The following is a 12,204-nucleotide window of genomic DNA, read 5'->3' as shown; positions in this document are numbered from 1 at the left end:
GCTGTTTATAAGGTCCACCTTGGTGCAGTGGGACTTTGTCCCATTTAAAGTAAAAACACAAATGCCCTCCAGCCTTCACCTTTCAAACCTCCCAAGGCTTGGCTGAGAGCCCAGATATCCATTAAGATTGTTGAAACACCCACACCCCAGATAAAACTTTTCTTGAATGATAGCTCAGACTCTCTGATCTCTGCTGTCAATTTCACAATGTTTGTTTACATAAGGTTAAGTGGTTTCAAGGGTTTGTGGTTTTTGTTAATGATACGTTAAAGGGTCTGGATGATTGACACTTTTATTGGCTTGCAGTGAAATGAATTTTTTTCAACATAGTAGAAATTTATGAATGAATTACTTTTTAAAAAAATATTTTTAACACATCCTACTGTCACTGTTCGTTTTATTCATATAAGTGTATAGTGAGTCAATGGGCATGGAAGTGCCATAGCTTGGATAGGGGCATGAGGGGCCATGTGGGTAGAAGAGCAGAACTTGGCATAGACGGCATGAGGGGCCGTGGGGGTTAGGTGGAAGGACAGGGCTTGTCATGGGGAGCATGAGGAGGACCTTATGAAGTTACCTTTTAAAAAGTCCCCTCATGCAGACTAGGCCTTTGATAAGGTCCCTCATGACAGACTGGTCAAGAAAGTAAGAACCCATGGGATCCAAGGCAAAGTAGCACGTTGGATCCAAAATTAGCTGAAACGCAGGAAGCAGAGGGTGATGGTAGAGGGATGTTTCTGTGACTGGAAATCTGTTTCCAGTGGGGTTCCGCAGGGCTCTGTGCTGGGGCCCTTGCTGTTTGTGGTGTACATAAATGATTTGGACTTAAATGTAGGAGGTATGATCAAGAAGTTCGCAGATGACACAAAAATTGGTAGGCTGGTAAACAGTGAGGATAACCGTAAACTGCAGGAGGATACCAATGGACTGATCAGGTGAGCAGAGCAGTGGCAAATGGAATTCAACCCAGAAAAAATGTGAGGTAATGTGCTTGGGAAGGCTAACAATGCAAGGGATTACTATGAATGATAGGACTCTGGAAATTACTGAAGATCAGAGGGAACTTGGTGTGCTATCCACAGATAACTGAAGGTAACAGGGCAGGTAAATACGGTGGTTTAGAAGGGATATGGGATACTTGCCTTTATTAGCTGAGGCATAGAATACAAGAGCAGAGAGGTTATGCTGGAACTGTATAAAACGCTGGTTAGGCCACAACTGGAATATTGTGTGCAGTTCCGGTCACCTCATTATAGGAAGGATGTGATTGCACTGGAGATGGTGTAGAGGAGATTTACCAGGATGCTGCCTGGGCTGGAGGGTCTGAGCTAAGAGGAAAGATTGGGTAAGCTCGGGTTATTTTCCTTGGAGCAACGAAGGTTGAGAGTGGAGCTGATAGAGGTGTAACAAATTAGAGGGGCATAGATAGGAAGGCACTTTTTGCACTAGTAGAGTGATCAATAACCAGGGGGCATAGATTTAAGGTAAGAAGGTGACGGCCAAGAGGGGAGTTGAGGAAACATTTTTTCACCCAGAGGGTGGTGGAAGTCTGGAACTCTCTGCCTGAAAGGGTGGCTGAGTCAGAAATTCTCGTAATATTTAATAAGTATTTAGATATTTGCGTTGTTATGGCCTCCAGAGCTTTGGGCCAAGCGCTGGAAAATGGGATTAGTGTAGTCAGATCTTTGTTGCCCAGCGCAGACACAATGGGCTGAATAGCCCAGCGCAGACACAATGGGCTGAATAGCCTCCTTCTGTGCTGTAAAGACTCCTCTGAGGGACCATGATCCACAACACTTTAAAACCCTGGTCTGACTCCAAGAAAATTGCAAAGAGTAGGATATGCCTTTCCTGCAATGGAGCCAGACAGGAGAGAGTCAGATGTAGGCTTTTGACAGGAACCAACCTGCACCCTTTAAAGGCATTCCTTTAAAATCAGACAGCCCTGGAATGGGCTCGGTAATTCTGGAATCAGGACCCACCTGCCATATCCACATAGCTTATGACAGGCTCATTTAATCAAGAGAAAGTCACAAGAACATTGTCCGTCCAGTAAATTTCAGAAGTCATGTCCCCAATCTCATATAGCAGAAGAACTCTAGTCCAAGAGCTTCACCACTTCCACACTTGACTGTTCCAGTGTCCCCCTTTTACCGATCCTCTATTAATTCAAATTGTACAAACACTGCCATATTCACCTTGTTCCACACTAAACCCACTCATTCATCATCCCTATCCTTGATGACTAGCACAGGGAGATGGTGGCATAGTGGTAATATCACTGGACTAGAAATCCAGAGGCCCAGACTAATGTTCTGGGGGCATGGGTTCAAATCCCACCATATTGGCTTGTGGAAAATGAATTATATCAGTAATGGTAACCATGACAACCACCATCAATGGAAAAACCCATCTGGCTCACTAATGTCCTTTGAGAAGGAAATCTACCATCCTTACCTGGTGTGACCTATTTGTGACTCCAAACCCACAGTAATGTGGTTGACTCTTAACTTCCCTCTGAAATGGCATAGCAAGCCATTCAATAAGGGATGGGCAACCTTCCACCCATGAAAGATTAAAAAACTCCCCCTCTTACATTATGCAAGTCAGCAAATTTTTATATCTTACAAACCATCCACAACTAGCATTAAATGGTTCTATATTTGAACTTTCACCAGTCTTTCTTATAGTTATCATACAAACTCATCTTTTCTTGAATAAACATTAAACTGAGAGACATGCATTTGATGTTCAATCCAAATGTTTAGCAGTCTTTCCACATCTATCATAATTCCATTCTGATTATTTCTATTTAATCTAACAGCAGCCAAAGGAGTTATTAGCTTACCAAACTTTATTTTAACAGAGTTTTTAATAATTGTTCTCTGTTGTTGCTAGCAAATCAAGAGTTCTAGCAATACCCAAAACAGCAGCAACACAATGCGAATGCAGGATGTCAATTGGAGATCGTTAATGCAAAATGACTTGTGGAACGACATTGTGCGGGTCATTGTTAATGGAGGACTTCCTGGATTGTCTATCTTGTGCTTGGTAATACTTCATTTCCTTGACGTCATGTACTCTAATTTATTGATCTTTGCAGACAGAAAGAACATGTACACATTGTGCCTTTTTCAGCTAAACAAAATAAGTGAAAGCCATTCGCTGATTCATTCCTCGTGGCAATGCCTTGACTATTCAGGGTCAAGCTGCCTGGTTTAAATTTCAAACAATGTTTGGCAGTTAACTGTCAGTCACCATCACTGGTGCATTCTCCATGGCAACACCACTAGCCAACCAATCAGCACACTTCACATACAGTATAAATTGTTGTTTTCCCCTTATATTGGTATTCTTGCGTAGTCTCCTGATGAGTGCAAGATGAAAAGCTTAGACATGTCTCTTTTATCTGCAATAGTCAAGTTCTGACTACCAAACGACTATTTGTACTCTATTTTGTTGGTCGTTTTCACTTTTTTCACTAATGAGTCACATATTAGCTTTATCTTTTCAGCTATTTTTTTTCCCAATTGTTTATTCCTAGTACTTACTGCATTTTACTTACATGACTTGAACATTAGAAGTATGTAATGTGGTTTCGGGTGAAATTGGTCTACGTCAGCAACATGAAACAGGTAGTGAATTGGCAGCCTATTTTGCACATGCCAGTTTTTTTTTCCATTGACTTGGAAAGTATTGTCATGATTTTTAATTTCAATGTAAGTAAAAGTGACAGAATAAGAAACAAGTCTCCAAAAAGAGTTTGAACTTTCGCTCTGTGAATTTCAATGGAAATAAGATTTGAGTGCTAAAAAAAAATGGTATCCTATTCCATAGGAGGCCATTTTGCTGGCACAGACCAACTTCTTACTTTTATTTCATATCTGGTCTAATTCATATCTGAATTACTCCAATATATCCTTGCAGTTATGTAGCTCTGTTTATGCAGAAAAAACCCAAGGCACTTCACAGAGACATATTGTTAAAATAAAAGGTCTTGCACTTGAAGTGATAACACTTTGCTAAATAATTTGAGGTGGCATGGTTAAACATATTAACTTTGTAGGATCATATTTAATTTACAGAGCATTCTTAATAAACCCCAAGACTATTTGACATTCTGCTTTTTGATATTCTGGAAATGATGATTTCCCAAATTACAAATGACTAAACAAATATCTATTTAACAGTGTTACACAAGTGCTGTCTGGACAATGACATTTGCTAATTTACTATACTTGTGTCCATTTTGGGTTAAGATCTAAATGTTCCAGAAGTGCATCTACAAAGGGAATAGCGTTTTCCTTTCAGACATTTTTATATAATTCTCTTAAGACAAGACAAATCCTAACATTTCCCAATTGTTTTCAAACTACTACAGTACCTAAATCATACCAATCGAGAAAACTAATAAAGTTGGCAACCCCCAAAAAGGCAGCAGCTTAAAATCATGAAGAATCAAGCAGATTAAGAGCACAGTAGTTTATGGGCTTGTCATAACCTTAACTGCAGGTATACCCAAGTTTTCATCACTTTAGAACACAAAACAATTAACAGTGGTGTTAATAGAAAGTGAATGTCAGTGTTGTAGGCTGAAAAAAAATCTCAACTAATATTTTGATTTTATTATTGAAAGCACAACATAAAAACAAATGGCTTGCTAGCAAATTTAGTATTTATATTACAGAATAGCAGAAATAAAACTATTTTAGTTAAATGGCAAGTCTAGAAGTCTAATGCAATTAACTATCCACATTGCAACACAAAATTTAAACTTGGACAACCGCCTTTTCAAATGAAGATGACTTTTTTTGTTGATAGAAATCTTTGTTCTTTTATTGACTGAAAACAAAGAACACTTTCACTCAGCTCTCAGCTGAGACAATGGACAGGCAAATATTAAGCCATCGTGGGTAGCAGAGATGGTTGTAGTGTATTCAATGTCTATTGGTGTTGGATCCCAAACAAAGTTTCTTGAAATGCACTAAAAAGGTATTCTTGCCACCATAGGAGTGCCTACATGAGCTTATGCAAACATCCTGTGAATAGTTATTTTATTCCTTGGGAAAAACTAGGTATCATGTTCATGGGCTGTTGGGTGTGTCAGAATAGAACTTGGATATTTCCTCCACTTCTCCAATATAAAATTTACTTCACCAATATATTCAATTACAATGTTTTGATATTGTGGTTCTGTTGATGCATTCCAGTTGTATTACAAGGAGCCATAATTATAAGGTTACTAGGGAATATCTTCTCCTTCGTCAGCCCCTCAGGATCAAGGATGACTTGTTTCCACACCAGTTTGATGGGTTCTGAGATGGCTGATAAGTTCAATGTCACATGTGGGCAGGTGGTTCTTGAAGAGTTGGGTAAGTGGGTTGTTTGGAGGTTTGTGCACTCCTTCCGACATCTTGACTTCACCTCTGAACGTTTCAGACAAAGTCTCTCGATGTGTTCGGTGCCTTCCCAAATAAGCTTCCTCACTTTTGGTCACGGTCATTGCGAAAGAGTCCCAGGAGGACAGCAGAAATGCTTTAGGGATGTCCTCAAAGAATCCCTGAAGAGGTCACACATGTCTGCAGATTCATGGGACACCCTGGCTTGTGACCAACCAAAATGGAGAAGGCTCATTCAGGGAAGTAGCAAACACATCAAGATACTAGGGAATATATTCTTAATGTGGCAGCATATTTTATTCAGGATGTCTTGCCAATGCAGCCAACTGCACTCTGCACATGCATGAACTCCAATCGCTGATGTCCTCAGAACATGTCCACAAATTTGGCAGTGCCAGGATCAATTCACACATGCAGAAATTGCTCCCTCCAACTAGGAGGGAGCTGGGGAGATATGACAGGCCCAGCCAGAAGGGAGAGTGGGAGAAGCAGCCACTGAGGGTGGAGGGGTGGTTGTGCTTTTTGACTGACTTCCAGAATACAAGATGTACATGCCCGCTGAGTGGAATTTGCCAATGCATAGGTTATTTGCTTTTCTGTGCATGATTGAGCAGCACCATCATTTTAAAGGCTGCCGCCTGTGATGTTTCAGGTGATGAGCCAGTATTTACATGCGTAGTAGTGCACAATCTAGAGGTTGGAATTGCCCTGTTTGTTGACAAAACATGGCCACTGCTGTTTAGTTGGGTAAATACAATTGTAAACTCCACAGCTAAACTTGATACCAGTCCCCTACCCCAATGCATGTGTAGTGCCTTCATCTTTGTAGGGATAGGACATGATAAGGTTTGACTGCAATGCCCTGTCAGTCTAGACTTACATGGTGATAGCTTAAAGTGTCCATGAAACTTCACCCCAGTGAGTGGCAGCACGTACATAACAGAAAAAGTTGCCAGAAATGACAGTGAGCTAGGTAGGAAGCATGACTGGAGGATAATACAAGGGTTAAGGTACTCTGCTAGACAAAATCACCAGATATAATAAGGTTTGTCAGATTGGAAGGTTGTGGTTGCTTTGGTCTATGCATTAGCAGCTTGCACTCTCAGCATATATTAGTCAGAAGTTGGAATGGAAACTCCAGAGACGAAAGTACCTTGTTATAACTATCCAAATACCAGGACAATCTAAGATGTAAACTGCTGCTAATTTATGAAACTAAATTTCTTAATTCACATTCCAAACAGAATAATTTGTTTTAATGATGAATACAATGCAAAGTATTCATTTAGCATTTCTCTATACTCCAAAAGTATCCATCACTGGTCCAGTATAGTCTTTGACAGTTCACTTCACATCTTATGATATCTTTCATGACTTCTGGACAGAACGTAATGTTTCACAGCAATTAATTTTTTTGAACTGTAATCACTGATGTAAAGAAATACAGCAGCAAATTTGCACAGCATGGTCCTACAAACTGCAACAATCAGATGAATTGTTTCAGTAAGGTAGGCTGAGGAATGACCAAGTTGCAGCTTGACTAAATCTTTGGTTCAAATGAATGCATGTAACATTCCCTCCGTGCTAACTGGTGCATGAACATGGCCCTTTTTTTTCAATTGAGCTAAGACTAACAGGTTCTGAAGAGTCATACGGACTCGAAACATTGACTCTGTTTCTATCTCCACAGATGTTGCCAGACCTGCTGAGTTTTTCCAGCATTTTGTTTTTTATTTCAGATTTCCAGCATCAGTTGTTTTGCTTTTATATTATTATTGAAGAGGTTTATTTTCAGAGTTGTCCATTTAATTTTCCTAGTCCTCACCTTGATTAAATGCTTTTGATGCACCACTTCAAGTCAGAACAAGTTTTTATGTTCAGCTGCTCAACTTCAGTCTATATATAAAATGGGCAATAAAAGGCAAATACAAATGTTCTTGTTCTCCAACTGCCCTTTTATTTCTTCTCTGCAATACAATGAAAGTCAAAGACATTCAAAACTTGTGATTCACTAAGTAAACTTTAATATACTTAGGGATTCTAAACTGCCGTTTAAGAGTACATTTCCTTATTCTAAGATTGCACTTCAAAGTACACACCAGTACAGAAAATAGTTGCATAAAAAGAACTGACAAACTGATTACAACATTTGCAATGTGCATGCACTGTTTCGGTTCTGAAAATAATTAAATACAAAACTGTATTACTATCAATACGTATAAACTGCACAAATGCAACTTTTGGTCTCCTGCATTTCTCTAATAGGTACCTCTGCCTTCATATCCTCCTCCATATCCTCCCCCACCACTACCACTCTGGTAGCTACTGTATCCTCCACTTCCACCACCACTTTGGTAGCCCCCATAGCCACCACTTTGGTAACCCCCATATCCTCCTCCTCCAGCACCACCACGACCACCACTTGGGTAGTTCCGGTATCCACCACCTTGGTAGCTACCTCGACTACCACCTCTTCCACCTCCATAGTATCCAGAACTGTAACTGCCACGGGAAGCACCATAGCCATTGCCTCTTCCATAACCACCTCCTCCCCTATAACTAGAACCACGAGCACCCCCACTTCCACCAAATCCTTGGTTGTCATAACGTGCCATTTTTGGAGGACGGGGACCATCACCAAATCTGTAATAAATCACAATAATAGATTACATAATCACTTTGTGACAAGTCAAAGTCATAACATTAAAATAATTTGTAATGAAGATGAAGTGGTGAGTTGGTAAACAATCTGTCCTACTAATTAAATTGTTTTCTAGTCTTTATGAAGTAAACCATTCGATCCAATAACGTTCAGTACAAAAGTGGAGTAAAATGAACACAGTAGCCCTCTTTAGTGTGCAGTTATAAGTAAACTGCAATGACAATGGGTGGAATCATTGGGCAAAACGCGGTTGCAGGCATGAAACAGACATTTTACCCACCAGCCGTAATGGGGGGGTTTTCACACCGTATCATCCGCTTCCAGCAGCCACATGAAACACAACACCTCACTGGAATGCAATCTCTGAATTGCCTCACACATCATTTCCTCACTCCAGGTGCATATCTAAACTTCAGCTGCGCACAGTTCTCAATGTTTGTAGCTGAGGACTGCTTCAGTGAAGACATGGTCCCGAAAGCCAAGAAGAGTTCAGTGACCTGTCACTGGAATGTCTTTTGGAGGCCTGCCATGTCCTCCAACCCTGCTCTGGCTGCAGGAGGCCCAGCAATCTCACCACTCTGGCTTTCTGGCAGTGGTGGTCAGTGTCAATACTGCACAGAAGAGGTTGGTTATCCAGTGCTGAAAGAGGATGAATGATCTCAGGCTAAAGCAACATCTCATCACTCTAAACTCTGACACTCAAGCCCATTACACATTCACTGGCATCTCACTCACTTCCAGCTCAAGGGACATCAGCACACTCTCACACTCTTTCATCTCCTCTGGAGACTGTCTCCTCAGCCCTCACCACCTTGAGGCCACGTGCACAAATCAACATATGCCCCCACACACTCCCTTCCCCAGTACAGCTCTCGAACTGCAGCCTATTCCCTTGCCTCAAACCACATCCCCCTTCCCCAAGCAAGCCCTAGCCCTGCCCTTGAGCCCCCTAAAAACAATGTGGTGTTGCCTGCAAATCCTGGTGACCACAAGTGCCGCACAAAGCAAGGAAGGCGAACAAACCTCGAAGCCCCAAGGGAAGTGCAGCTCACCAGGTACACATCAATGTACAGTTCTGAAACATGGCAGCGTGATTGATACAGCATGGGGGGATGATTTCATCAAGCGGGGCTTACAATGAGATGCTAAAGTGTCGAAATTAGCTTCCCAACGTGTGGCAATGGGAAACGCAACCCGCCATTGACAGGTGGAGCAGACAATTGCAAGCTGGTGTCATGCTGTCATAAAACAGATTTTTAGCCTTCTTGCCATATTGTCTGTCCGCTCGTGCCACCAAACACACCTGCCACCAACAAGGGTGGAAAATTCCACCCAATGTTGTTGCTACAGACAAAAGGCAAAAACATTAGTTTAGTTTCCTGACTTGCTCTTCCTCCAGAATACATTTACCTCAAATTAATTTCTGCCACAAACAAAAGATGACCATGCTGACTGTAACTTCCTTCAAATAAACTTTAATTCTCAGTGGCTGTGGCTCCTTGTAATTGTTCCAAGTATAGACAAAACTTTCTCTTACGCAGAAAAAGTGCACCAATAACATTCGGTCTTCAATTTTATCTTTGCAGCTGGGACAGACTCATCACTTTGGTGCTTGTACATATTCCATCATTCACTATTTCCAAGTGAAAATGGACTATCGCAGCTCTGACTTTGAAGTTACCTTTATTTTCCAAACATTGTATGTCGTCCCTAAGTTGGAACAAACATGAATTAGGAGTAGGCCACTCGGCCCTTCGAGCCAGCTCTGCCATTCAATAAGATCATGACTGATCTGATTGTAAGCTCAACTCTCGCCTACCCCCTATAATCTTTCACCCTCTTGCTGATCAAGAATCTATCTACCTCCGTCTTAAAAAATTCAAAGACTCTGCTCCTGTCTTTTGCAAAAGAGTGTTCCAAAGACTCTCAACCTTCAGAAAACATTTCTCATCTGTCCTAAATGGGTGACCCCTTATTTTTAAAACAGTGGCCCCTAATACTAGAATCTCCCATAACAGGAAGCACACACTCCACATCGACCTGTCAAGACCCCTCAGGGTCATATATGTTCAATCAAGTCACCCCTTACTCTTCTGAACTCCAGCGAATGCGAGCCTAGCCTGTCAAACCTCATAAGACAACCCACTCAATCCACTATTCTATTAATTCAGTAATTGGGATAAGTCCAACTGAATAACTTGGACGCCCAAATAAATTTTGTTTACTTTCTCTCCAGTTTCACCTCCTAATCTACTGACTTAGGCTGAATAAGCACCATCCATACGTTGGTGGCTTTCCAAGTGCCCATTCCCTGCATGAGAGACAACAAACTATGACATGAGGTGCATAATGGCCAAGCCTGCTCTGCCCTGTCCTTATCCAATATCCACATACATGAATCATTGAGGAACAAGACCCTGATTAAAACTCTAGTTCATGAAAAAAGTTAAGTCATCAAATATCCTGGTGTACAAGGGTGATCTGAACAGGTTACACACTGCTCTTGACCAGTAATGGAGAACATCCCCTGGCCTGCAATTGAGATATCCTAGTCACATGTAAGATCTCAAAAGGCTACTGAAGCAAGAGTCCTGCCTGGTATTTACAGTGGTAAGATGTTTTGATCTGGAGCATCAGTGCCATCAATCTAACCATTTCTGGTTCTTATCCAGAAAGGAATCACGCCTATGCTCTGCCAGGAGTCTTCCCTGTGCAACAGACTCTTTCCAATCTTCAGGAATCTCATTTTATCTATACCCTTCCCTTAATCTTTTCACTGGAACATGCCAGACATCAGCCATCCCAATTTATCTACTCCTCTCACTCACTCTAACCTACTTCATTCAGAATTTATCAATTAGGTGCTTTACAACCTTTTGGACTCCGTGATTTCAATAACTTCAGATCATAACCACTGCACCCATTGTATTTTTAGAAACTGCCAATAGTTCTGGTATTGCCATTTAAAGCCACCTGCGACCAGGGGCTTTGCATATATCTGCACCACCCTCTTTTTTTTTTGGGGGGGGGGGTGGAGTGTAATAAGTGCCTCTTTTGCAAGAACTTTAAAGAATCAAATACATGTTACACAATTGACAATCTGAAATAATGAACAATGTATCAAAGATGACTGCAAGCTTTGATTGCAAGAACCTTGCATAATGGTTGCTCCAATCAATCATAGGATTCACATATATCACAGCATGAAATTTCTCCTGCTAAACTATGAAATCATTCAAGCTTCACAATTGCCCCAAAAGTGTAGTTTAAAACCATAAAAATGCAATTTACCTTGTATTTGCCATAAGATTAATGCCCGCTGTCCCAGGTTTTGAAATTTGCCGAATCACGTTCAACAACCGCTCGTGTGTAGGATCCAGTTGACGTATGAATTCTGGATCCTTGGCAACTTCGACAACCAGTGCCTCCATTCCTGCACGCAAAGCAACAATTCCAGCTGCTGTATAGTGAGGCATCTTCAACTTTATCCTAAAAGGCACAAATTATATTTATCATTTAACATAATCAATGTCAAACAGACCAAAAAGGATTTGTTGGTCTGCAAAAACCAACAATAGAATTGAGAACTGAAAAGTAAACTCATACAGCAACAAATATCAATATTCATGGACCAATGGAAAACATGACCTGTTGTTGAACACTTCAAATTGTACAATAAATAGCTACCACTGATAGTTTTACTAAGATGGCTAAATTACAAGTAACAAATTTGTGAGAACAAAGTTAATCTGAATTACATTACAAGATTAATATTCTCCAATCTAGAGATATTTCTCCAATAAGGTGGACATTCCACTGCATAATTAGTATGTATCAACTTCAGTAACACCCCAGGGAACAGTAATTCCTTACAGAACCCAAATGTGTCTGCATGTAGAATACACACCAAACTGGATTCTTTAAAAAATAGCTTAAGTATAGGATTGCAGAGGCATATAGTGGTGACAAACCAAGCACACAGAATGCTTCGAATATCTTAATAAGAATATTGCAAACTATTTATAATATATTCTTAATAGTAAGAAATAAATTCATCAGTCTGCTTGGCTCAAGTATGAAACATTTGTCCAATGAGAGTAATTCATATGTCACAGCTAAAATATATAAATACTTCCAGATCAT

At 40.6% G+C, this 12,204-nt stretch overlaps 1 protein-coding gene across 3 annotated transcripts in view; it reads right to left on the bottom strand.

Moving 5' to 3' along the window:
* Nucleotides 1-7,336: 7,336 nt before the first annotated feature.
* Nucleotides 7,337-12,204, bottom strand: part of dhx9 (DEAH (Asp-Glu-Ala-His) box helicase 9) — an 86,590-nt gene continuing 81,722 nt past the window's right edge. For all 3 annotated transcript variants that reach the window (XM_041208069.1, XM_041208070.1, XM_041208072.1), the window contains 2 exons: nucleotides 11,353-11,550; nucleotides 7,337-8,042 (listed from right to left, as the gene is read on the bottom strand). In XM_041208069.1, coding sequence (XP_041064003.1) covers nucleotides 7,658-8,042; nucleotides 11,353-11,550 — 583 coding nt within the window. In that variant the 3' untranslated portion in view covers nucleotides 7,337-7,657. The remainder of the gene's footprint in view (nucleotides 8,043-11,352; nucleotides 11,551-12,204) is intronic.

Source organism: Carcharodon carcharias, chromosome 16 (genome assembly GCF_017639515.1).
Source record: "Carcharodon carcharias isolate sCarCar2 chromosome 16, sCarCar2.pri, whole genome shotgun sequence".
Taxonomy (NCBI): Eukaryota; Metazoa; Chordata; class Chondrichthyes; order Lamniformes; family Lamnidae; genus Carcharodon; species Carcharodon carcharias.
The sequence above is the reverse complement of the archived record's forward strand: the minus strand, read 5'-3'. Positions and strand labels throughout refer to the sequence as shown.